This window comes from Amphiura filiformis, chromosome 4 (genome assembly GCF_039555335.1).
Source record: "Amphiura filiformis chromosome 4, Afil_fr2py, whole genome shotgun sequence".
Taxonomy (NCBI): domain Eukaryota; kingdom Metazoa; phylum Echinodermata; class Ophiuroidea; order Amphilepidida; family Amphiuridae; genus Amphiura; species Amphiura filiformis.
In genome coordinates, this window is record NC_092631.1 from 20,336,986 (window position 1) to 20,362,566 (window position 25,581).

At 35.8% G+C, this 25,581-nt stretch overlaps 1 protein-coding gene across 1 annotated transcript in view; it reads left to right on the plus strand.

Annotated features, from left to right (window-relative positions):
• Window positions 1-781: 781 nt before the first annotated feature.
• The window catches only part of LOC140150046 (uncharacterized), a 36,767-nt gene continuing 11,967 nt past the window's right edge, over window positions 782-25,581 (plus strand). The window contains exons 1-7 of the mRNA XM_072172051.1: window positions 782-881; window positions 1,528-1,653; window positions 12,408-12,650; window positions 13,967-14,164; window positions 15,113-15,460; window positions 16,228-16,359; window positions 21,299-21,415. Coding sequence (XP_072028152.1) covers window positions 818-881; window positions 1,528-1,653; window positions 12,408-12,650; window positions 13,967-14,164; window positions 15,113-15,460; window positions 16,228-16,359; window positions 21,299-21,415 — 1,228 coding nt within the window. The 5' untranslated portion in view covers window positions 782-817. The remainder of the gene's footprint in view (window positions 882-1,527; window positions 1,654-12,407; window positions 12,651-13,966; window positions 14,165-15,112; window positions 15,461-16,227; window positions 16,360-21,298; window positions 21,416-25,581) is intronic.

Sequence of the window (25,581 nt, forward strand, 5' to 3'; positions counted from 1 at the left end):
ATTGATAGTCTTAGTATTCCAAATGGCCACCATTCCTCTGTATGCAGATTGCCAACTCCCGTCAACATGGCATTCACACCACGTCTAATGAGAGATCAGTCCCGCAGGAGCACCAGAGGATGTCAACTTGTGCAATTATGCGTCTCTGGAGTTCTTGTGAAAACCTTTGATTTCACTTGGTGATTTAGAGCAATCGCACGATTGCCAACCAATTATGCAAGGTATTTCGTCACAGTCCTTCTGTGTGGAGGAGCACGCTGAAATAAATTTGGAGTGATAATGCAGCACCAGAATAATTGAAGAGACTGCACGATTATATCGTAATGGACCGCCTCGAGAAAGATTTTGCTATGTATGCACATTTTAGGGTTCTAGAACTACCACAAACGATACAAAGAATTCAATCTAACTGAATGCAAAAGCAAAATAAATGCAGCAAGCAAGCTAAATTAAGAATGAGGCCCTATAATATGCTTTACAACCTTTTCTAATTTATTTCATTGAGTCAAGTGACACAGGCCATTTTAAATACTGATATTTTACCTCCAAAGAGTTTTTTGATCATGATTCTATTCACATTATTATTAAGCGTGGGTGCGCATTTTTCACCTGACAGGCTATACGTGCTTCTTGAAGCAGATCAACAAAGAAATAGTTTGTATTCATACAATGTCAAAAAAAGTACGTTATGTCACATTTCAGATTTCAGCTTTGTATGTTTGTAGTTACATCATAGATACGAACCGCGCGGCTTGGGTGGACGTCAATAGAACTTCAGACTAGGATCCCATGGCCAGACCTATGGGACACAATCAAGATGATGAAAACTCTACTATTTATCGCTTTCCTCGTCCTGTTTGCAACACACCATACGTTTGCAGGTATGCAGATAATATTATTTTTTCCAGCGTCGTACTGTACGAAAAAAAAACATTCCGGTTATTTGATCATAAATGTATCGTTTACTTATGATATTGTTTGGAAATTTGCTGATATGTTACCGCCGGGCGTCACCTATTTTTGAGGGAAGTTGGTCTACACAGTGTGCATGTGGCGGAACAAGGCTATAACGGCGGCGAACCAAAGCCCTCCGGATTTTGCCTATCTTTGACAAAGAACATCATTCAGATTTTCATGTCTACTTCGCATTAGAGAATGAATTTGGAGAACACCTGATAATTACAAACACTCGCTGAGCAGCAGGACCTTCCCTCTAAGCTTTTTATCTATTTGTTTTCATGAATTGGAAGACATTTTTTGATGTATTACTGAGCTCAATCATCTGAAATTACTGGAGCGTGAGCCACCCAGGCTGATGGCTCAGAATAGTATTTCATTAACACAAGGTTTTCTCCAAATTCATTTCCTAATGGATGGACAAATTACTTTATAATTAACGCGTAAACAATCAAAGTTTCGCCATCAATCTCACATTATTCGGCTTGCTTAAAATGTTAGAAGCTGTCTGTTTGGTCTAAACCTGTCTTCATGGTGGTTTAAATGAAATGTCAAATTAATCTATTTCAGTTAACTACGTTTTTGAGGAAGAATGGCATAGTTTTCTGGAAAAAGTTGATGAGAATAATGTCAAAGGAATTTTTATTAGAAGAATATATACTACTGCAGAAGAACTGAATCAACAGCAAGAGATAAGTAAGTACTGTTTTATTTAAAAAATTGATCTAATGGTATTAATAGGTGGTGGCTTTCGTGAATAACAAAACTGCGCACAAAAAGTACCGTTACATACTTACATTTAAAGGAGGATGATGCGATGATTTGGTTTAATGACTCCACACACCACCTGTGAAATATTCCAATCTTTTTGGATACGAGGGTCAAAAATGTGCATTTGAAGGCCCTGTATAGAATAACATGCGGATTATTCCAATTTTTGCATACCTTATATAATTCCATAAGACTTGACTTGAACAAGATACAGGATGTCTCCAAAAGAAATGTACCGTCGGAAACGTTAATGTTAATATATGGTCGAATCCAACCAAAAGTGTCCACGGGCCAAAAATAAAAGTCCGAAATAAAAATGTCTCCACATTTTTTTTTTTTTGCCCATTGATTCATGACATATTGGCCTTATAGGAAACAAAAGTGCCATTACTAATCTTGTAAAATAAATCCAGGACGTGTGATAGTAAATGTGATATCAAAACCCAATGTTACCTACGAATACCACTAGGATGCTTTCACTATCGCAATACTAATCAACCTAAAATGAAATATTCCCATTAACGTGTAATGTAGACCACAGGGTGTCAGAAAAATGCTAGCTCCACCAGAAAATATTTGTTTTTATTTTTATAACGCGATCAATATGATCTTAGTCAATTTATGCTAGTTTATTTTTGCAAATGAAGTTCAGGTCAGTTTCTGTATTTTATTTATCAAATGAGTATGAATCAATTTACACATTGTAGAACGAGTAGGATATATGTTTTCAAGAATATTAGGAATTATACGCATACACCTAACGCTTTATATAATGAAAAGGTGAAGAAACCCGGGTATTCGTAAGTAACATGAGCGATTTCACAATATCTATATTGAGTTTAGAGGTTTAAATTTTGCTATTATGGTAATGAATTAATAAAATGGTAGTTTTTAGATCTCTTTCAGATGGTACATCCAAATGAATAAATGCTATTACCTTAGATCAAAAATTTTTGATGCTTTTAGCAAGATTTTGACCACTTCATTTTGATATATAAGTAGTTAATCAGCAATTTTACATAATAAATAATTGTTGAATGAATCCGTATATGGGTAATAATAGTGTCCTGGGGTACCGCTTAAAGTTTTTGACAATTAATTTCCATTGGTAGAGACACTTCATTACACATGTCATGTATTATGCTGTATTCGTAAGTAACATTTCAGTATTTGTAGGTAAGAATTAGACTTTTGGTGGATATCGCAATCAAAACTTCATTTTATAAAGCACTTTTGTATTATTTTCAATGTATTATTTTCTTTATGTGCGTTTATTGATACTTTAGACCCTATCATGTATTAATAATGTCGGTTCACAGCGGTTGAAAGAGGATTGAAGTAAGAAACAAAGGCACTAAAGTGACTTTAATTTGCTTAATTGCACACAAATCGCTTAAAACCGTTATTGCAGACTTGTGAAGTCCATCTTGGAGTCAGTTACGTCTTGTGGCCTTTCGTTTGAGGGCAACTACAATTAGCTTTATACCAGGGTCCATCAATGTGTTGTCTAGATCATGAGACAATGAGAACAGTCGTTTTTTCCATGGTATTCGTAGGTAACCTTAGCGAAAACGTCAAAAGTTACCTTCGAATAAATCAATTTGGACACAAATTACTCAGAAACCAGAAGGTCGGTAAACATTTAAAATGAAGCACATAACAGTTGACAAATCCAAGTATTTATCCCCTTCTAATCTTCTTTGAATCTGATTTTTCTTTCAAATGAGCAGACCGTCGTCTATTTCAGTACATATTTTATTAGGCCTTTGTTATGTACCAATATGGGCATTGGCATGAATGGCGGTGTTTCACAATACTGTCATGATGTCAAATTGTATTCGTAGGTAACATTCGGTTACCGAAATTTACCTACGAATACTTGCTTTTATTGTTGACATCTTTTAAATATTTAAACGCAGGCTATTGAAACTTGGTAGAAATAAAGAGTGTATTACCCTGCACCTATTGCTTAACTATTGTTTACTATTCTCTCACTTTGTGGAAATGGCACAGCTTTTAACATGTATTCGGAGGTAATGCATATTTTTTACCAAACCTACCTTTGTGCCATTTAGAATTTCTGGCAGCTAAACACAATAATAAAGATGTCCGAATGCAATGCATTTCAGTATTGGACATATCAAAGCTTGTATCAATTGTGCATTTATTAGTGATTTCCATTTTTAAAGATATATCTAGTGCTATGAAAAATTGTATTCGTAGGTAATGTAAAAAATACCACTCAAAAAATTATCGCAAAAAAATTCATAATTATGTACAAATATGTGAAAAATTGAACAGGCAATCTTTGAATACACACCTTTCAGGAAATCAATTTAGATTCGATCCAATGACTTCTTTTCATAACAGATTTAGATGTTTTTAAAAATACTTTAAAAAATATTTTGAAAAAATGGGTAAAAATAGCATGTTTTCGGGTATCTGTGTCTAAGTTTTTCACAGAAGGGGGTCTTATTATAAATGGCGCAAAGCGTATGATCAAGGCGAATAAACACAATACAAAAACGAATGCCAATTGATTAATACTTTTAAGTTATGGCCCTGAACATGCCGTGTACACTTTTCGTTGGATTCGACCATAAATTATGTTCATAATATTTGTATAATATGCTTTATGTAATGTGTATCGGGCTATATGTATAATTATTATTTTTTTGGACTGATTTGATCATTTTATCATGTATCTTAGAATGTTTGGGTAGTGTGACTGCATAACTTTGTATTTCTAATTTTTGCTGCCTTTTTGTAATTTGTTGCTGATTTTCTTAATTTGTTAATTTGTTTGCTGAAATGAATAAAAATTATAAACATTGAAATATAAAAAAATATTTGTATAATATGCATGATAATATGCTTCAAACATAGGCGTATTCGGTCCTGTTTGATTGGAGCATTAAACTACCAAAAAATGTTTCTGACGGTACTGTACTTTCAGAGACACCCTTATCAAAAACACAGATATTAGCTATTTCAAAGTGGTTTCCTGCCCTATGGGCTCAATAAGGCTGGTGGTTTATAGACGTTTTGCACTGTTTTAATTATTACGAAGGAAACGTCTTAGGAAATTTTGTCAATTTTTGAAACTCTATCTTGCCAATGGATTGACGGAATTAAAATCGCATTGTAAGGCAAGTAAGGAATAAAATGCACAGAATTAATGTATCTATCCATAGTTTTCTTATGCGTTAAAATCTTTAAGATATTACCACTTATTAAGGGCTGGGGTATGAACGTTTGGACAGTATTTATTTTGGGACATTAGAGCACATCAGACATATCGAATTGCATTCTGAATACGAAGAATGTCATTTTGATATCAAATAATTTTGATTTTTTGAAATTCGCAATTTAATACACATTTTATGGCAAATCATTAAAAATTGATATTTTTGATATTTAACAGTACTTGAAGTAAACTTTATAAATATGATGATTTATACTTAAAGTGTATGCAGGTGGGATGAAAAGCCGACGATCAATTGAAAATTTTGACCTTTCGTATTGAAGATATGGATTTTTTTTCCAAAACACCAACAAAAAATTACGTCTTTTTAGGAAAAAAATCCATATCTTCAATATGAAAAGTCAAAATTTTCAATTGACCGTCGGCTTTTCCTCCCTGCTACATACACTTTAAGAATATATCATTAGATTTATATAATTTAATTCGAGGACTGTTATATATCAAAATTTGAAAAATATCAAATTTTTATAATTTGTCATAAAATTTGTATTATATTGTGATTTTTAAAAATGAAAATTATTTGATATCAGAAAGACATGCTTCGTATTCAGAATGCAATTCGATAGGTCTGAGGTGCTCTCATATGTCCCACAAAAAAATACTGTCGAAACGCAATAAACGCTCATTTTGGATCCCTTAAGGTGTAATGATTCCTTTTTGTGTGCAGGTTATACATGCTAAACATATCCTATCCTCTATAGGGGGGTGTCTATTTTCTACAATAGCCCATTTTGGGTTTATGCCTAAATATCGGTGCCTAGCGCACTATAAGCATTCTAAATCACTGTGCAGGGTGTATCAAAATTAAGTATAGAGTTTGAAAAAGGCAACTAGATTAAAACGTATGAGGTATTTGGTCAAAATGCTTAATTTTGTCCACCACAACTGTAAAAGCACGGGGTATAAAAGTCAAATAAAATGACATGAAAATCACAGTTTCACCACTTTCTTTCCAGAAAGACAGAATGCCTTGCAGAATTGTTTGGCAATCGCGTAATTGCTTTGAAGCAGCAAGTGGAATAGCCCCTGAGATCTCTTGATCTTACGTCACCTCTGAATTTCTTCTTGTGGGGTTACCTGAAATCAAAGGTGTTACAATTCCTCCTGCAGACCTTCATGAACTCCAAAGACACATAATTGCACAATTTGACATCCCCAGGCAGGACATACCTCTCATAACTTGGTGTGAATGTCATGTTGAGGAGAGCTGATATCAGCAAAGGATCGGAGTGAAGGCCATGCCCTGGTGGCCATGTGGAAGACTCGGTTACTGTAAAGAAAGTGGTTAAACATATGATTTTCATGTGCTTTGAAAAACTTTAAAATGCATTTTAACTCAGCTCACAAAAATAGCCCCTAAGTATTTTTAATAGTCACACATTTTACAATTGTGGGAGGACAATGTGTTGATTCAGATATCAACTATAGCGGTGTGACCTAATACCTCATATTTTGTTATAATCTAGTGGCATTTTTCAAACTTTATACTTCATTTTGATACACCATGTATAGAGCAAAATATCAGTATGATTTTTGTTAAACTTTATTGTTAACATGTTATTGACCCAATGGCCGGTGTAGATTATAGCTTGCAGCCAACATGTTTATTGTTCACATTTGTTCCATACAGGTCCATTACCCAGGTCTATTGTGTTTTGAAACAATGGAATATGAATGGATCCACGTAATGCCAAAAAGATTATTTTACCATGACGTTCAAATATCAATCATTATTCATTATTATTGTTGATTGAATCACTAGTAATGACCTGTGCCAGGTACGTACTCTGGGTACGTACGTGTTGGACAATAACGCAAGCATTGTGAACGGTTATACGCATCTGTGATTTTGGCCCGGGAATTTTATATAACAAGATTCTTTGGGAAGGTAATTCCAGCTGAATCCAATGATTCCATCGTCGCAGTCTGGAACGTTTCCATACTACTACAATACCTGTAAAGAACGGATTAGGTGGATATAATTTCCTTCGGGGGAAGGGAGGGGTTTGAATATGACCAGAGTCAACTGTTATGACCCCCTATTTCGGGTTTTGAAAATTGTTGACCCCCCTCTTCTGCCCCACTCAAAACAAATTATTCATTGTAGCATGATGCAGTCATGTCTACTGTATCATTCACCACGACCTTTGCAGGACTTAAACCCCAATAAAAGCTATTAAGGGATCTAAAATGAGCGTTTATTGCGTTTCGACAGTATTTTTTGTGGGACATGAGAGCACCTCAGACCTATCGAATTGCATTTTGAATACGAAGCATGTCTTTCTGATATCAAATAATTTTCATTTTTGAAAATCACAATATAATACAAATTTTATGACAAATTATAAAAATTTGATATTTTCAAATTTTGATATATAAAGCCGACAGTCAATTGAAAATTTTGACCTTTCATATTGAAGATATAGATTTTTTTCCCAAAAAGACCTAATTTTTTTTGGTGTTTTGGGAAAAAAAATCCATATCTTCAATACGAAAGGTCAAAATTTTCAATTGATCGTCGGCATTTCATCCCACCTACATACACGATAAGTATAAATCATCAGATTTATAAAGTTTACTTCGAGTACTGTTAAATATCAAAATATCAATTTTTAATGATTTGCCATAAAATGTGTATTAAATTGCGAATTTCAAAAATCAAAATTATTTGATATCAGAAGGACATTCTTCGTATTCAGAATGCAATTCGATATGTCTGATGTGCTCTAATGTCCCAAAATAAATACTGTCCAAACGTTCATACCCCAGCCCTTAAACCAAGATAACACTCATTGAAAACAGCTCAACTATATTACATCAGATCTTCCCTGGTTAAATCCACACACACATGTTTCTGTTTTACCTGTGCAATGAGCGATGAGCTGGTATTATAGTTTCAGTTGGGTGAACGATTATAAAGCGAACGCAAGATAACAATACTGTGTTTGCCTTTGTTCATGAAATGAGACAATAGTGTGCATATTGTTAACCACATTCTTGAAAATGAGAAACAAAATAGCTGTGGGCCGTAACACGGTTTGGAAATAATTTCTTCATATTTCTTGGTGTTATCTGTCGTTTACATATCCTTCCTAAAAACACCAAAGTGCGAATATTTCCAAACACCTAAATTAGCTAAAATTTAGGACATGTTACAAAACTATATTTTCTAGAATTTCAGAAGAGTACTTTAAATATTGGCTGGTTATTTTTCACACAATGACGTTAACTAGGCAATGTCTTATTACCTAGCAAACACCAAAGTGCGAATATTTAAACATCTAAATTAGCTAAAAATTTAGGACATGTTACAAAACTATATTTTCTAGAATTTCAGAAGAGTACTTTTAATATTGGCCGGTTATTTTTCACACAGCGACGTTAACTAGGCAATTGTCTATACTTCTAACATACACTATTTGTAGAGGTTACGCGTCAATGGTATAAGAGCACTGTGTATTGTGTATAGGAAAACGGACAGTAACTGCAGTATGAGTCGCCGGCACTAAACGCAGAACACGCTGAACTTCAAGGCTACTATACTGCCGGTGACTCGAGGTAGATAATAAAGGACAGTCACTATAACTATAACGAGCATAGGCGTAGCCTCCTGGGGGATGGGGGGATAACCCCCCCCCCAATATTTTGGGTTTGGTCCATACAATCATCCCCCAATGTTGACGCCTGAATATGGGTTTCAGACAAAATTAACCTCATATATTGCCCATTTTAGCTCAAACAATGAACATTTTCTCGCGCTTCGCGCGCATTTATTCCTTTTTTGCACCATATTTGATCAGTTTAACTTCAAAATAGCAATATTTTAGCACGCGCGCATTTGGACCATAAACTTATTCTGTCACCAAAAGGTGCTGGATTCACTATACTTCAAGAATTTTTTCCAACCTCATCCCCCAATGTCAAATAGAAATCAACGCCACTGATAACGAGCGTTTGCCGTGACATCGAGTAGTTAGAACTACTGTAGCCATTCGATTAGCGAGGGAATTGAGCAGCGAGCGTATGTTTCAAAGAGTATGTGGTTCCTAGTAGTTTCTCCAGTAGGTACATGATCTGTAACACAGGCTACTCTTTCTTGACTCATTGCACAGAATTTCGATTATTTTTTGTAATGTGATATGTATTAATCCATGCACGGTCAGTGGTCATTCTTCACACTTCCCTGTTGTTTACATACATCAGATAATAATGTACAAGAAGAAAGTCATGTAAGTGGTAGCCTATCATATTTTCCCTGATTTTCATTAATATTCAACGTATTTTCACCGTTAAAACGTGAAACTTGGTATTTAACCTACATATAAGTAACTTTTACTAAGTTTTATCCATCAGAAGTAACATGTGTGATGATAGTCAATGTTATTCCCAGAATAATTTAATGTAAGAATCCAGGTGTTGATCTAGGGCAGGTACGTGAGTCATTCAACCAAAGTTTTCTGAGCAAATGCTAGTATATATCATAATGGTTAATAAATTTAGCACAATATCTGGAAGGCAAAATTACAAAGTTTACATGGTAAAAAAAAATGTTTGTTGTCTTTGGGTATTGACAGTATTGGACTATTACTGTCATTACTTTGTGTCACACGCCAAGATTCAATATAAACATTAATACATATAAGAGTCAATGAACTGAGTACTCGGTCATTGTGCTGTCAAACAGCAGGACCAATGAGACGCCTTGTTACATACGAAACAGATGGTAAATGTCTCTGTTATACAGCGACAATGCTTGGTAAATAATTATATTGTACAGGCAGGAAAAATACACGTGTAACTGCTATGCACGCCGATAGGCCTACACGTGTGTTGATTTTCAGACGGTAAATCTTTGGATACCTGGGTAGAAAATGATGAATATCTCCTGTCATTTTGGTTTCGAAAGAAACCATTTGTAAGGCTTGCACTTGAATGTGTGTTTAAAGAACATGATCAGTTATCATAGGGTATTAAATAAAAGACACTAAAATGAATGCCCACTTGACCCATGGGCGCCGCCATTCCAAGACCACCAAGTGATCAGTAGATGTGCTACAATGCTAAGAGATAGGAATTTTTCATACAAATATCATCAAAATGACTGAAAATTTAATGGGCAAATTAATTATAATTTTTGGGATTCTCTTTTTTAGTATGTTTTCAAGAACTAAATTTTGAAAGCTTAGCTCGACGGAAAAAAAGTTATCGACGGAAACTCTTACAATAATACTACAAAGTTGCAAATAAATGACAAGTTTGCTAGAAAATTTGGACATTCATCCCGCGTTTCCAATTGAAATATACAGGAAGACCACCCCGCTGTGCCAAAGGCCACTTTCCCAGACATCCTGTCTAGACGCTGTAATGTCAGCGCCCATGTGGTCACGTGAGCATTAAATTAAGTGCCTTTATTCAAATGCCCTAAGACGACTGATGATAGTCGTAAGCATGCGTATTGACAAACAACCGTGCGTTTTGAAATAAATAAAAACTGAAAAAAAAATCGGATTTTATAATGTGCAGAATAAAACAAAAAAGACAGCTGCCCTCATTCGCGTTTTTGCGTTTCAGTAAAAAAAAATAGAAGGGGTCGCGGCGTATCTTGGGTAACAGAAAAACTTTACTTGGTGTCTCTTTTTCTAGTTCCGAGTTAATGAAATCTCATGTTTATCGTCAAAGTTCTCAAAACAAAAGCAAAATATATTCATGTTTTTCTTTCACTTGATTGACATTAGTAAATGAATGATAATGATATGATATTTATTTCAAAATCATAAATCAAATTACCACTTCAAATGCCCCACTATTTAAAATTACACGTCTTAAGAGCACCGATCAGATGGTTCATAATTCAATTCAGTCACTTTTGCTATACAAAGACACGAAAGTGGCCCAAGCAGTTTTAGGACTACATTACATAATTGGTCATATAGACGAATCTACGCATTCCTACACCTCAATGACAGCCATTACTTCCCCCCTCCCTTAGGTCTATTCCACCTAAAATGTGAAATGATGTGGCCTTGGTGGGGATATTAAACTGCATTCCATCACCCGTGTTACACGTAGGCAAAAAAATCGATGAAAGTTTACAACACAATACAATTCAACATCGATTTTTAAGCGGATTTAATCCACCAAATTGGGCAGTAACAACACCACTTTGGTGCAGACGGGACCCAGTAATGGCCAACTGAATTCTGACCATCACTTGGCTCGTTGGATTCGTCTATACTCGCTTGTAGACCAACGATATTATGTTTATGTAGTTGCTTAAGAAATTACCTTGACGTCCAAGTAAAATTCAATACAATGAATAAGTGACATGTTTGCCTAATACTATTTCTTAAATTGTATAATTTTGTTTTGTTCCAACCTGTATAGTCGGTTAAGCGCGTTGCTGGGGAGCGTTGATTCATTGTGCTTTTGAAAATATTGGGTCTTTGGTTGAAAATACATTGACTACGTTTATTTAGGAAAATGGCTTGGTTGCACGATTTGAATAAACAAAACCGTTTAAATATTTTCAACGTGGAATCTATATATAAAATAAAATAAATGAATAAATACTGTCAAGTGCCGCAAAGCCGTGTGTTGTGTAAAAGCCACTTTATGTAAAATAAATGAATAAATACTGTCAAGTGCCGCAAAGCCGTGTGTTGTGTAAAAGCCACTTTATGTAAAGGGTTCATGAACTTCATGAAATGATTATCATGATCACTGTGGTGTTTATTTTATTCAAGCTAGGCAGGATTTAATACTATTGTAGTTCAAATCGAAGTTTTCGGAGCCACGGCATAACAAATATTATTTATTTATGATTAATATGAAAGACTCGGATAGCGACGTTTTCGCGTATTTTTCTTTTTTTTTGTGGGACCTGAGACATGTCGAATTGCATTTTGAATACAAGGAATGTTTTTCTGTGCGGTATCTTCTTCATTTCATTAACTATCCGTTATTTATTTTTCGTCTTTTTTTAACTTTGGAAAACGTTTTTTAATTATAGTTTTAATTACTTTCAAGGAACTAAGCTGGTAAAAACGCCCAGTTGCAAACAATATGTTTGGCCCTCGTTGTCATACACTAAACGGAAATTACACTAAGGACCTAACATTTTTCCTGTCTTCTTGTTTGTAAGGCCCCTCATCCCTAGTAATATTAAAGGAGGTAGAATTTTGTTTACTCGAAGCTACGAAAATCAGCGCACAATATGATAGTGGTTCTTTTGAGCGTTTCTATAGCACTCGATGGAAGACGATGTAATTAAGAAACAAAACAAAAATATCAATCAAATTAATTGTTGGCCTATGGTTTGTGTTCAAACCGCCGGGGAAACCCTCACACCTACTACTAAAACGTCAGTAAAAAAAGTGTTAAATGACATTCGTCTGTGTAATTCGTCTCTTTAAAGCACTTACAACATCCTGTCCGTGTGGAGTAATTCCAACTGCAACCACAGCCGATTACACTGTAGGATCATCAGTAACCTTTGAGGCAGGAGAAATTGAGAAAGAAGTGGAAGTGATTATTAAGAACGATGTTGATGACGAACTTACGGATGTTGATGACGAACTTACGGAGATATTTTGTCTGACACTTGCTACTGACACCGGAAGTAATTCAACAACTCTGATTGAAATACCCGGAAATGATTGTAAGTTGCCATCGATCTGAAAATGTAAAAAAATCTGTTCTTTTTTAAACAAAAGCAAAGGTTATTCATATTTTTCTTTCACTTAATTGATATTAGTAAATAAATTAAATAATATAATATTCATTTCAAATTTATAAATTAAAATACCACTTCAAATGCTCAAATTACCCATCTTAGGAGCACCGACCAGATGGTTCATGATTCAACTCAATTCAGTCAATTTTGCTACACAAAGACACGGAATTGGCCCAGGCTGTTTACAACTACTTTACACAATTGGCACTATATTTGCTGTAGTCCACCTATTCTATTCAAACATAGCTTAGTTCAGAAATTACCTTGACGACCAATTAAAACTCTATACAATCAATAAGTGACATGTAGTGCCCAATTATATTCTCTAAATTGTATTTTTGTTACAATCTGTATGTCGTAGGAGCCTCAGCACATTCAAGTCGAATCACTCTACACCTCTGTAAAGTCGTGTTCACACTGTCGGATATAAATGAGTTATTACCGGTAATAGGCGACTTATAACCGGTAATAGTGACTTATTACCGGTATTAAGTGGCTTAAATCCGACCGTGTGAACACGACTTTACAGAGGTGTATAGTGATTCACTTGAATATGCTAAGGGTCCTACGGCATTGCTCCGTGTCCAATGGCCCGAGGCTTCAATATGGCATATTTTTCGCGCGTTTCGCACGCATTTGCAAATGTACGATTGTATGTTCTACCTAGACTCGCTGAGTCTCATGGACGCCGTTCCTATGTCCAGCAGACTCGTATTTCCCATTTTGGATGTCAATGGGAAATACACACTTAACGATTTGCGCCGGTTAGAAACTTGAAAAAAAATCTTTAAAATTTTATCAATGTATATAAAAGTGGTACCAACCTTATTGTGCTTGCTAATTTAAGACTCGGTTGAAACAAAATTAAGGATCGGATGCATTTTAGTGTCCAAAAAGGCAAAATTATCGTCAAAGTTCTGCCGAAATCGGCACCCTTGCGAAGGGTTCAGAATTCGAATCGGGAACGAAAATATCCGATCTTTGCGATCAAAAACACAAAATTACAACTTTAAACATACTATTGGCAAAAGACATTATTACCAAACAATATAGAATAGAAAATTTGACATCATTTTCTCAAAATATTGAAGAAATTTGCTCACTAGACATCGAAAAAGTACGCAATCCAATTCCCGTTCAAACGCGCGAGAAACTGAAAGTGCATAATCCCGACTAGTTCTACCTCACCATGATACACAATTTTATCCATTTTATCATGCTTTTGTTCCATATCGTTATAGTCTGCTACCGAGGTATTGCCGAGGCAAATTACGGCGGTGCGGCTCCCGACGCCGTATTTGTTGGACCGTGGGATACAATTAATTCACGATTAGACGTTGAAACAACTGTCGACGGTGGGGATTCTGTTTCTATATTTTTGTCCGATCGACACAAAAGTCTAGTTGGTAGCGATCCAGATGAGATTAACTACGTACTATGTAAGTATGAAAATGATCATTTCTATGAAAGTAAACAGACTGACGTCATCATGATCTTCATTGCTCTGATTAGATATAATTTAAATCTTTAGCGCGTTATTTTATTATTTTTAACCTCCTCAAGTTCGCGATCATATGATCCCATTTCCCTTTTATTCACTTTCACGATTAGGGTTAGGATTGATGGATAGGAAGAAACACCGTCCAGAGGAAAACGATTAGGCCTAAATACTTAAATACAAACTTTTTCTGATCATAAATAGTCATCAAGATTAATTGTATTATAATTTATCATAACAATAGATCCAGTATTTACGAATAAACTTGAAGTGACAATGATGTGGTTAAGGGGGTACTACACCCCTGCCCAATTTTGTGCCTGTTTTTGCATTTTTCTCAAAAATTATAAAGCATTGGTGACAAGTAAGATATTTATATTATAGGGGCAAGGACTACAACTACTGCACTGGAAATTTTATTTCAGCAAAGACAACAGTTGTGGAGTTACAGTCAAAAATGAGGGAAACCCAATATTTGATCAATAAATCAATAACTACTTGCCTTGAGTTGCTGAATTTTCAGTGCAGTAGTTGTAGCCCTTGCCCTATAATATACATATCTTACTTGTCACCAATGTGCTATAATTTTGAGAAAAATGCAAAAAATAGACACAAAATTGGCCAGGGGTGTAGTACCCCCTTAAGGATTTAAGTTGTGAAGCAGCAGATGAGAGAGGCAAAGGGTCAATCATTGAAATTATTCAAACTTTCCTTCACCATTCAAAGAAACCATTGACTAATTTGCAGCAGATAGGTGGTACGCTAAATCATACTAGGCCTATATATTTTTTTAAGTTGTGGAGATAAAGGTATCATGCGCACGAACAGAGCGACTAGTACAAAACACAGTAGAAATCCATTTTATCATTCATTTATCATGTTTCTTCAGTTTTCGACCTGCACCTTGGAATGGAGCGTACGCCTGATGCTAATGGTAATCCGGGTGGTGGTACTGATGGCGATAGTATCCTATTCCTGGATGGTTATTCTACCAGTAACTATCTGGATACTATAGCACCTGCTTCTGCCAATTTCATCCTTGATGGTCAACCCTCAAAATTCTGGATTCAATATGACAAATCAACAGGCACTCTCAGCGTCGGAACACCTGATAATCTTGACGTTCCATACTGGAGTTACGAACACGGTGCAGGCAATGCTATTGACGTCCATTATGTTTATATTGCACAATGGTTTAACGATGGGCCCTTTAAAATTTGTCCTGCTCCTAAGAATGGTAAGTTATTATAGACTCCATAAAATATGGGGTCCACAACTTATAAGTTTCCCCTAAAATATAATGAACCATTGTGACTAAATGACGCGTGACGCTATAAATAGATCCATATGTGTAAAACAAATACGGCTACACATACTTTTTTTACACTTTTACATTTCGTTTAAATATTTTTCGATTTATTAAAAAAAAGTATTAAGGGGAACTTATAACTTGTGGATTATGTGCTTGTTGGGGTGTATTTGTTTGTAGGTGGAGGTATGTTGTGGTGAGTTGTTTGGTGATCAAGTGTTTGCGTTTGTAACCCAACCGGGGACACACACATGAAAGACCACCGTTAAAATGTGAACCCACAGGAACTGAGGATGTCCACGGTTGCCATGACGTGCCTTGTTGGCCCAAATTGCACATTAAAGCATATAAACATGAGTCCGCACTGAATTACCCCGTTTTGGACGGTCCCCGGTTGGAGGGCGATTTCTCAAATGTGGCCCGGTTGGATAGTAAGTTAGTTAAATGTGTGTATCCCCGGTTGTATGGTGTTTTCTCAGACGCGTGTGTGTGCGTACCAGGCTGCCGGTGTTTAGTAGGGGGTGTGGTGTATGTCCCATGGGATGGGGTATGTTTGTGGGAGGGTGGCCTTTGTGCAAGTGTGAAGACTGAAACTTAGGAAGAATATTCCCAAATCTCCTTTTCAGTAAGTAATGGTTGTATGTATGTTTCTTTTCTTTGGCATTCGCATAATCATACATTTCTATTTAAAACAGGTTTTCCTGTAAGGAAAATCCAGTCTGTGAGTGCATCTTCGAGTGGTTACCAATATGAAGGGATTCCAGATAGAGCTATTGATGGTGTTCCGGTTCAACCCGACTGGTATCGCTCATCATGTTTCATATCAGGTTGGTGTGCAATCAACGGCTAACATTATTCGTTAAATTTGAAGAAAAAGAATTTTTAAATAGATGGATCAAGATCTGAAAGACGTCTTTTGTACTAGTTGTATAGGTTTTGCCGATGAATAGGTAAATTAGTACAAAGTAATCCTCTTACGACCGATTGATTATCTTCGCCGTACAATTGTCACATCATTGTCCAATTCGCCGTAGAAGTGACGCGATAAGAGGATTATAACTACTTTAGCAATACATGAATACAATATTTGAATATATCGCCCTGCACTCCGAGCAGGTTGCACTCACCACAAGTGCATGTCTGCAATCATAGATTGAATATAGTACCGCTGATTTCAAAGTACACCACATTTCGCCATACTACATTTTAGAAACACTTGCTGTTAGAATAAGAAAAATTTTAATTGTAATTATTGCACAGGTCACGGCGACCATGTGACCTTTCCGGAAAAGGCCGAGTGGCAGGTTTTTCAAATAAATATTTTCTGTGTAAAAACTGTACCATGATGTTTCCTGTCTATGACTTGTTGAGAAAAAGATGAAATAAATAAATAAACAAGATTTGTAGTACATTTTAGTCATTTAAAGGCATTCTGGCAGCCATTGTTTCAAAAAGCACACTCTATCACAGCTCTTCAGTTTCAGAAGTGGACTTGAGTCAATATTACACCATATTTGAAGACCTGAGCGCAAGAAGACCATAAGTCCACTTGGCCCCTCAACATGTATACACTAAAGTTGCGTATAGTTTCGTATAGTTTCGTAATGTTTTATACATGTTCAGGGGCCGAAACAAATCTTTCACAACCTTTCATGATGTTTTCACCCTGGAACATGTATTAAACATTATAAAACCAAGAAACTATACGATTTAGTGTATACATATTGAGGGGCCAAGTAGACTTACGGTCTTCTTGCGCTCAGGTCTTCATTTGCAAATAGAATAAAGTAAAATAAATCTAACAATTACATAAAATTGCTGTTTAAATGTCAATATATGGGATTTCAATGCAATTTGGTGGCCATTAAAAAGCGCCCTCTATTATTGTTTTTCATTTACAAAAGTAGGCTTGAGTCAATGCAAAAAAATATAAAATTAATGTTGATTTAACGTGCGCTTCAGCTAGGCATGACCTTATTATCAGCACACTTCAACAATTATTCCGCCCCCATTAGGATATATCAGAATCATTTCCGCTTCACCAAGTCCGCAACTGATCAGGAGGGTGAAAGTGCATAGGAACAATGCCGGAAACTACGTCACGCTATTGTTCGACCTAGGCTACATAATTTTTAACGCATAGGTGTTCGTCAATACAGCTTTAGTCTCCTCCACCTTCGTAACACGGTACGTGGAGTGACGGGAATCACACTGACGGCGGAGGAGAATACTACTGTCGGTTCAATTAGCTTAGATTCTTGAATTTTTGAGATATTTGATAAAAAAAAAATTGTAGTCAAAGTCATCAAAGAAAAGTGTTAGCACAGCCTTAGACCTAACGTGATTTATACTTTTCAAATTCTAAAGTTCAATTCAAAATCCCATTTCTTTTCAATTTTGGTCTTTTCCCGCGATATTTTTATAACAACCCGTAGAACGTCGGGTACCATAAACTTTTTTGAAATAATCCATTTAGAGCAATGGGGACCAATGTCATATTGCGCTGAGATAGTATTTATTCGACCAGTATGCTTATTGTGTTGAAACCCTACTGTTGAAACATTACGTTATTATTTATGAACTAAGTTTTCTAAAATAGGCCCAGCTTATATAAATACATTCCTTGCGTATTTATTTATTTATTTATTTATTTATTTATTTATTTATTTATTTATTTATTTATTTATTTATTTATTTATTTATTTATTTATTTATTTATTTATTTTATTTATTTTGCGAATGGGTCTGAGAAGGTTTAGAAGGTTGACATTTGGATACAAAAGAACTTTGTACAAGAAAATATTATTTAAAACAATCAGATTACAGAAAACAATTCTTGTAAAGTCACTGTATCTGAAAATGTCAAGCGAATGCTGATATTCTTGGGAAGGAATGATGGTATTAAACAAAACTCAATTAACATTGTAAACCAGTTGAAATAAGAACGAAATCCATAATTTTAATGTCATTGTTTAGGAAAAAATAATGCTCAGAATAATGTTATGCAAACGTAATCGCGCCATATAATTCAGTGTAACAAAAACCGGTGGACCACCATCACCTATAGAACCTATCCAATAACCGGAACGGTATAACAATTGAATGGCAGGACAGATTGTTTTGCTAAATTGGATAGGGTCTATGCCCTAAGTTGAGAATGGACCGTCCCACTCGATTTGTCGCGAACCCTTTTGGTGGACCCAAGTAACTGCCTAAAATGAGGCAAAATTGAAAACAAACGGGGTTTTAAATAGAACTTTAAAATTTGAAAAGTATAAATCACGTTAGGTCTAAGGCTGTGCTAACACTTTTCTTTTGATGACTTTGGCCGCAATTTTTTATTTTTTGAAATATCTTAAAAATTCAAGAATCTAAGCTAATTGAACAGACAGTAGCTGGTCGGACAGTTTAATTTTATCAAGCATATAATACCTGAACAATCACCGTCATTTGATCGATTTACTACAGAATATATTGTATATTCAAAATATAATTTTAGTATTGTAAACCTGTTAACTTATATATTTGTGTACTAAAGTATAAGGACACGTGAATAAAATCATGTCGAAGACAAAATGGCCGCTAATCCGCCTATTGTCTAGACCTAGGATACATATTCTGAATGAGGGCAGCAGTCTAGGATGCTTATCCCTTCCTGTAGATCCCTGAACTGATGTGCACGAGGGTTGGTCAATAAGTCCTCGCAACTACTATATATATCCGCTCAAGCATGACTTTGATGACTATTACTTATCATAAATACAAGTTTGTACCTTTGTCTTTCAAAACAAATGTGTAATAGCGAGGTTGCATACTTGATGACGTAATCACATTAGTATAAACACAGTAGCCTATGGACACTGCATGACGTATGGTGAAAAATAGTGGAGAAAATAGCGAGCCAAATTGAGGTTAGTTACATAATTCCAAATATCTCGAGAATAAAAGTATGGAATCTGACGCGGTTTTGCAATTTTGTAAACCGATAACCATAGTGAATACTCTTTTTGGACCTGTACCATTTTTATTAAAGATCAGGAATCATGTTGAATATCTCTATTTTTAGTAGGCTTTGTCAGCCATTGGTCCTTTACGTAATAAGAGATAGCAAGATTTATCCGGGGCACTTCAATATGAAATGGATATAGGTGTAGGGCTGGCACTTTCGCACTGGCACTTTGGGCGACAGCGATGCTGAAAAAGGGGTCTTAACAGCCCTACATACGCGTCACCTCCAAAGTTTGAGTGCCCCCCCCCCCCCGGATTTATCAACGACAAAATTTAACAAACGGTACCTGATTCAATTGGGTAACTACTGATTATTAAAAAGGGAGCTTCCGGTGGGGAAATTACAAACATTTCTCTATTAATGAAGCCTTTGTTTTCAAAATGCCATGTTTTTGTAGCACACCATAGAGAGGCTCTAGATTGAATACGAATTGTGAATTTCAAAAGGTTCGTTTAATTTTAGCATGAGACTCAGTATAGCAAATCACTCACACTGTTACTGTCCCGTATGATATTGTATTTAGTCATATTTTTAGCGCTTTTTTGATTACATTTTCCTTTTTTCATACATTTTTGGCACTTTTAATCATATATACCAGCAACGCATGCGCATATTAATATTTTTATTGTAACAATTTCTATTGTCCTGAATATGACCGCTCACCCCATACCAATAATCATATTTGTTTTTGTTTCATTTTGGAGATAATTTAGATAATTTATTGTGTCTACCTTGAGCGCTCGTCTCTCATGATTTTTACACCATTTTTGGTTGTCATTAAGGCCTATTTTTGATGTATTTCAAAGACGGTCACTTTCTTCATCTGTTAATGGATACATTTCTTCTCTCACAATTATCAAGTAAAATACTCAAATTACCTCAGACCAAAAATAAATCTTGTAATCTGCTTTTTACTTACTTCTGCTACCTTTTATTACACGTTCCTGAACTACAATTCAAATTTCCCGCCAATGTTGACAATTGTCAGTAGAAACTGTCGTGTGTTTTGAAAGACAAAGGTACAAACTTGTATTTATGATAAGTAACAGTCATCAAAGTCATGCTTGAGCGGAGATATATAGTAGTTGCGAGGACTTATTGACCAACCCTTGTATATTAGTAAACTGTGATATTACAATTCAAATGAATATCAACATGATGAGAAACACTTGGACTACAAAAATTTAAAAAAATAATTTAGATCAATTTTACAGTACGAGCTTAGAATTTGAGCATGACATTGTATTGTATTTATTATTCAAATAACAAATTTCTATGGCACGGGAACTTTTGTTGTCCCTTCCCAATTTCTTGTGGTACAAAGTCACGCATTATATACACCAATGAACATCAAAAGAGCTCTCCGAGAGCTATTGGGTATGTACTGCTCGTGAACATATAGTGTCCTACACAGCCAGTATGGTTACGTGTAACCAAACTGGCTGCGGAGGAGACTACTCTTCATACTACTCTTCATACGTCATCAGTCTGCTGCATTGGAAATCAATTTCGCTTCGAACGGGGGGAGGACCGCACAAGCCAGCATTTTACTAACACAATTTCTCTTTTTTCAGGAGAAATAAGAACAAAAAATTGCAACGAGTGTTAACTTGTAATGTAATAATTATTCTCTTCGAATGGGTTTAAACTTGTTTTTGCAATAGATATGTGTCAAATCAATGAGGTCTCGAACAAACCGAGAGCGTCCTATAACTACAAAAATTAATGGAAACAACTTTTTTTGTATTATTATATAGATGTCACTCAAAACCCGTGGTTGCGGATCGATATGGGCCAGGTGTATGAAGTGCGATATGTGGCTATCTACATTATTGGTGATTTCTACAAAGCAACTTTTGATGCTGATGTAGCGCGTAAGTTACGATACTATATACCTATACCTATACCTAACCTTAATTAAGAATACGATACATGATTTACCGACAAGTGACTCATTTCGGAATGCGATCATGAATTTTTAAGAAAAAAAAGTTTCCACAGGTTTCGTTGGGATTCGAACCAGCGATTCGGAACTTCCTTTGATTACGCGTCTAGCGCTTTACCGTTCGGCCACGGTGGCAGTTGAGTGGAGTAGTGTAATGATAAATGATAAATCTCATAATGCCATCTTTAGCCTTTTGTTTACTAACAATTTAATTTTTGTCATATAAAGAAATTGTGTCTGGCGTGAATTACACTACAGTTTTTTATTCTTAGGGCTCTTTAAGGGATCCAAAATGAGCGTTTATTGCGTTTCGACAGTATTTTTTGCGGGACATGAGAGCACCTCAGACCTATCGAATTGCATTCTGAATACGAAGCATGTCTTTCTGATATCAAATAATTTTCATTTTTTAAAATCACAATATAATACAAATTTTATGACAAATTATAAAAATTTGATATTTTTCAAATTTTGATATATAACAGTCCTCGAAGTAAATTATATAAATCTAATGATATATTCTTAAAGTGTATGTAGCAGGAGGAAAAGCCGACGGTCAATTGAAAATTTTGACATTTCATATTGAAGATATGGATTTTTTCCCAAAAGACCTAATTTTTTTTGGTGTTTTGGGAAAAAATCCATATCTTCAATACGAAAGGTCAAATTTTTCAATTGATCGTCGGCTTTTCATCCCACCTACATACACTTTAAGTATAAATCATCAGATTTATAAAGTTTACTTCAAGTACTGTTAAATATCAAAAATATCAATTTTTAATGATTTGCCATAAAATGTGTATTAAATTGCGAATTTCAAAAATCAAAATTATTTGATATCAGAATGACATTCTTCATATTCAGAATGCAATTCGATATGTCTGATGTGCTCTAATGTCCCAAAATAAATACTGTCCAAACGTTCATACCCCAGCCCTTAACTTCGTAAAATAATTTTTTAAATGATAGAGTGAATCCCCTGGCCCTCTATAATTACGCACAAAAGATCGAGTCCCCTTAAATTAGCCATACTGATATTTTGTGGACTACAGTCCATATCAGCCAATTAAGTTCATCTCAGTGACCGCAACCTCCCGGGTTAAAAATCAAGACTTTACTTTGTTTAGGCAAACCAGGTTTCCTTTGTTTTTGTTATACTAATCTAAAAGCATCAACAGCATTATGTAACGCTGCAGGTTACAACATAACAAGCATTATTGATTGAGCGCTTTTACAGATATATAGCCAGAAAATGAATAAAGCGCTTTGACAATCAAAAGAAATATGAACAAGAATATCAATAACATAATATGAAATACAGTAAATCAACATTTTGGAAAGAGATGTCTTTATAAGTGACTTAAAAATGTTGATAGTTGGTGATCAGGCGCAATGTTGGGAAAAAAACGTGGTGTAAATCCTGCAGCAGATTAGCCGATAATGATCGGTTCAGGAACGCAGGTTTGTCTGTATATTGTTGAGGTGTTATTTGATAAGAGTTCTTTCAAATACTGAGGTGCAAGTTCAATGAAACATTTGTAGGCAAACACATTTATTAACCATGTTAAGTGGTATGATAACCAGTGGAAATCAGCAAGTAATGGTGAAGCATGGTCACTGAGATTTGCTCTATAAATTTTTTGCAGCTCTGTTTTGTATAGTTTTCGCATGCCGTTTGATTACATGCCAATTGGGTAAAGTAATCTGGAAATTATGACGGCCCTGACCTGACAGCGTTGTTACAAGTGTTATGGGGCGCCCGCAACGGCGGGGGCACCTTATTGGCATGACTTTGTGAAAAGCTTCTAATTTCAGTCTTGCTAGATTTACTTAGTTAGGGGAAAAAGTTCAATTTGGTGACCACTCTCTGGCTAGTAAGGTTTGACGATTGATTCGACTTCTATGGACCATTTAGAAAAAAATAGCCACCATGTCCCTCGCGAAAATCCCGGCATTTTTCGCTAGAGGTAAAATCCAAAATGGCCGCCCCACCATTTTGAAAATTTAAGTTTTGAACCAGAACACCTATAATCATCCACAAAGACACTTTTTCGGATATGTCGAGTACAAGGATTCCGATTCTGACATTAGTTTGACATTACGGCATCATTTTCACCCAGAAATCCAAGATGGTCCATCTTGAAAAATTTAGTTTTGAACAAGAGGACCTAAAATCGTGTACAAAGACACTTTTTTGGATAAGTCGACAACAAGGATTTCAAATTTGACATTACTTTGACATTACAAACTGATATTTACCCAGAAATCCAAGATGGTGGCCGCCGGCGCCATCTTGAAAAAAATAAGTTTTGAACCAGATTACCTAAAATCGTGCACAAAGACACTTTTTCCGGTAAGTCGACCCCAAGAAATCCGAATCTGACATCAATTTGACGTTATAACATAATTTTTGCCCAGAAATCCAAGATGGCCCCTATTTGGTAGAGCGTAAATGTGATTTTTGAATGAGAGCAGAAGCATAAGTGTGTCATTTCCGCCTTATCTGGGGTTCGTGTGCCTTATATGGGGTTTAAACTGCCTTATCTTGGGTTTACATCCCTTATCTAGGGATAAGGCGCCTTACATGTGTTTTAGACGGCCTTATCCTGGGTTTACGTTCCTTACCTGTGGCTAAGATGCTTTAACCTTAGCATATCGCAGTCTAAACCCAGATAAGGCATCTAAACCCCAGATAATGCGCCGTAACCCCAGATAAGGGACGTAGACCGCCGATAAAGCAGTCCAAACCCCAAATAAGGCGCTTTAACCCTAAATGAGGAACATAATCCTAAGATAAGGCATCTAAACCCCACATAAGGTGCCTTAACTCTAGATAAGGGTCGTTAACCCCAGATAAGGGCCGTCAACCTCAGATAAGACATCTAAACCCAAGATAAGGCGCCTTAACCCCAGATAAGAGACGTAAACTCAGATATGGCAGTCTAAACCCCCGATAAGGCGCCGTAACCCCAGATAAGGGACGTACACCTCAGATAAACCAGTCCCAACCCCAAATAAGGCACCTTAACCCTAAATAAGGAACATAAACCTAAGATAAGAGAAGTAAACCCCAGACGGTAAGCAAAATCGTCAACCGTGTAATTGAATGGGATTATTTTGAAATTTTAAAACGCTTGAAATATCACAAACAAATAGGCATATGTTAATAAATAATATAAATACAAGCTAAAACCGTTGGGGTTCGATAATGAACCCCACAAAACTAACCGAGTATTATGGAAAATGCCATACGGCCGGGCGGTTTCACAAGTTGCCGGCTCAATCATGCCACTCGCCGCCTGATCTTATTAATACATAATGGTTTTGACCTCAATGCATGAGTGGTGATTCAATGTTATTTTACCGTAAAGTCCTATGGTGGAGGTCTTTTTTGTTGTGTAGTCCTACAAAGGTGGGGTGACTTAAAAATAACCTGCTGGTAGACATGTTTTACCGTACAGTCCTTTATTTTGTTGTCCTAAAAAGGTGGGGTGACATAAAGTAGTCCTACAGTCAGTATAGTCCTACAGTGGGATTCTTTTACTGTGTAGTCCTACGAGCGAGAGGTGGGTCAAAAGTTGTTCTACAGTCAGTCCTACAGTGTAATTCTAGCACGCCGCAGTCTTACTATGCAGCAATTTCTTACCTTTCATACTTTGCAAAGGGAATTTCCATAACCTGACCACCTTTTTCTGACCACCTTTTCTGACCAGCTTTTACAGTGAGCCCTGTGATATTTGATTCTTACACAATAATAAGTGCTGGGTGATAATTTGCAAGCTTTCCGATTCAATTTATTTCATCCAAAACAGTCCTGTCATACACCTTCCCCAATCAAACACATTTCTCTTGCATTTGATCATCTTCTACTCTTCCCTCGAAAAAATTATTATAATACCAAATCTAAACACCACGTCCATGTTAACATTGGGCGCCCCATTCCTTTTTTAAAGGATTATTTACCTAGCTGGGGGGGTTTACACCCCCGGCTAGGTACTGTAATGCTATCCATTCTTTCTTCTGGCAACAAACTGCACATTTTTTGGTCTAGCGCAGACATGCTTTGACCGATTTTGCCCTAACTTGGTCACAACC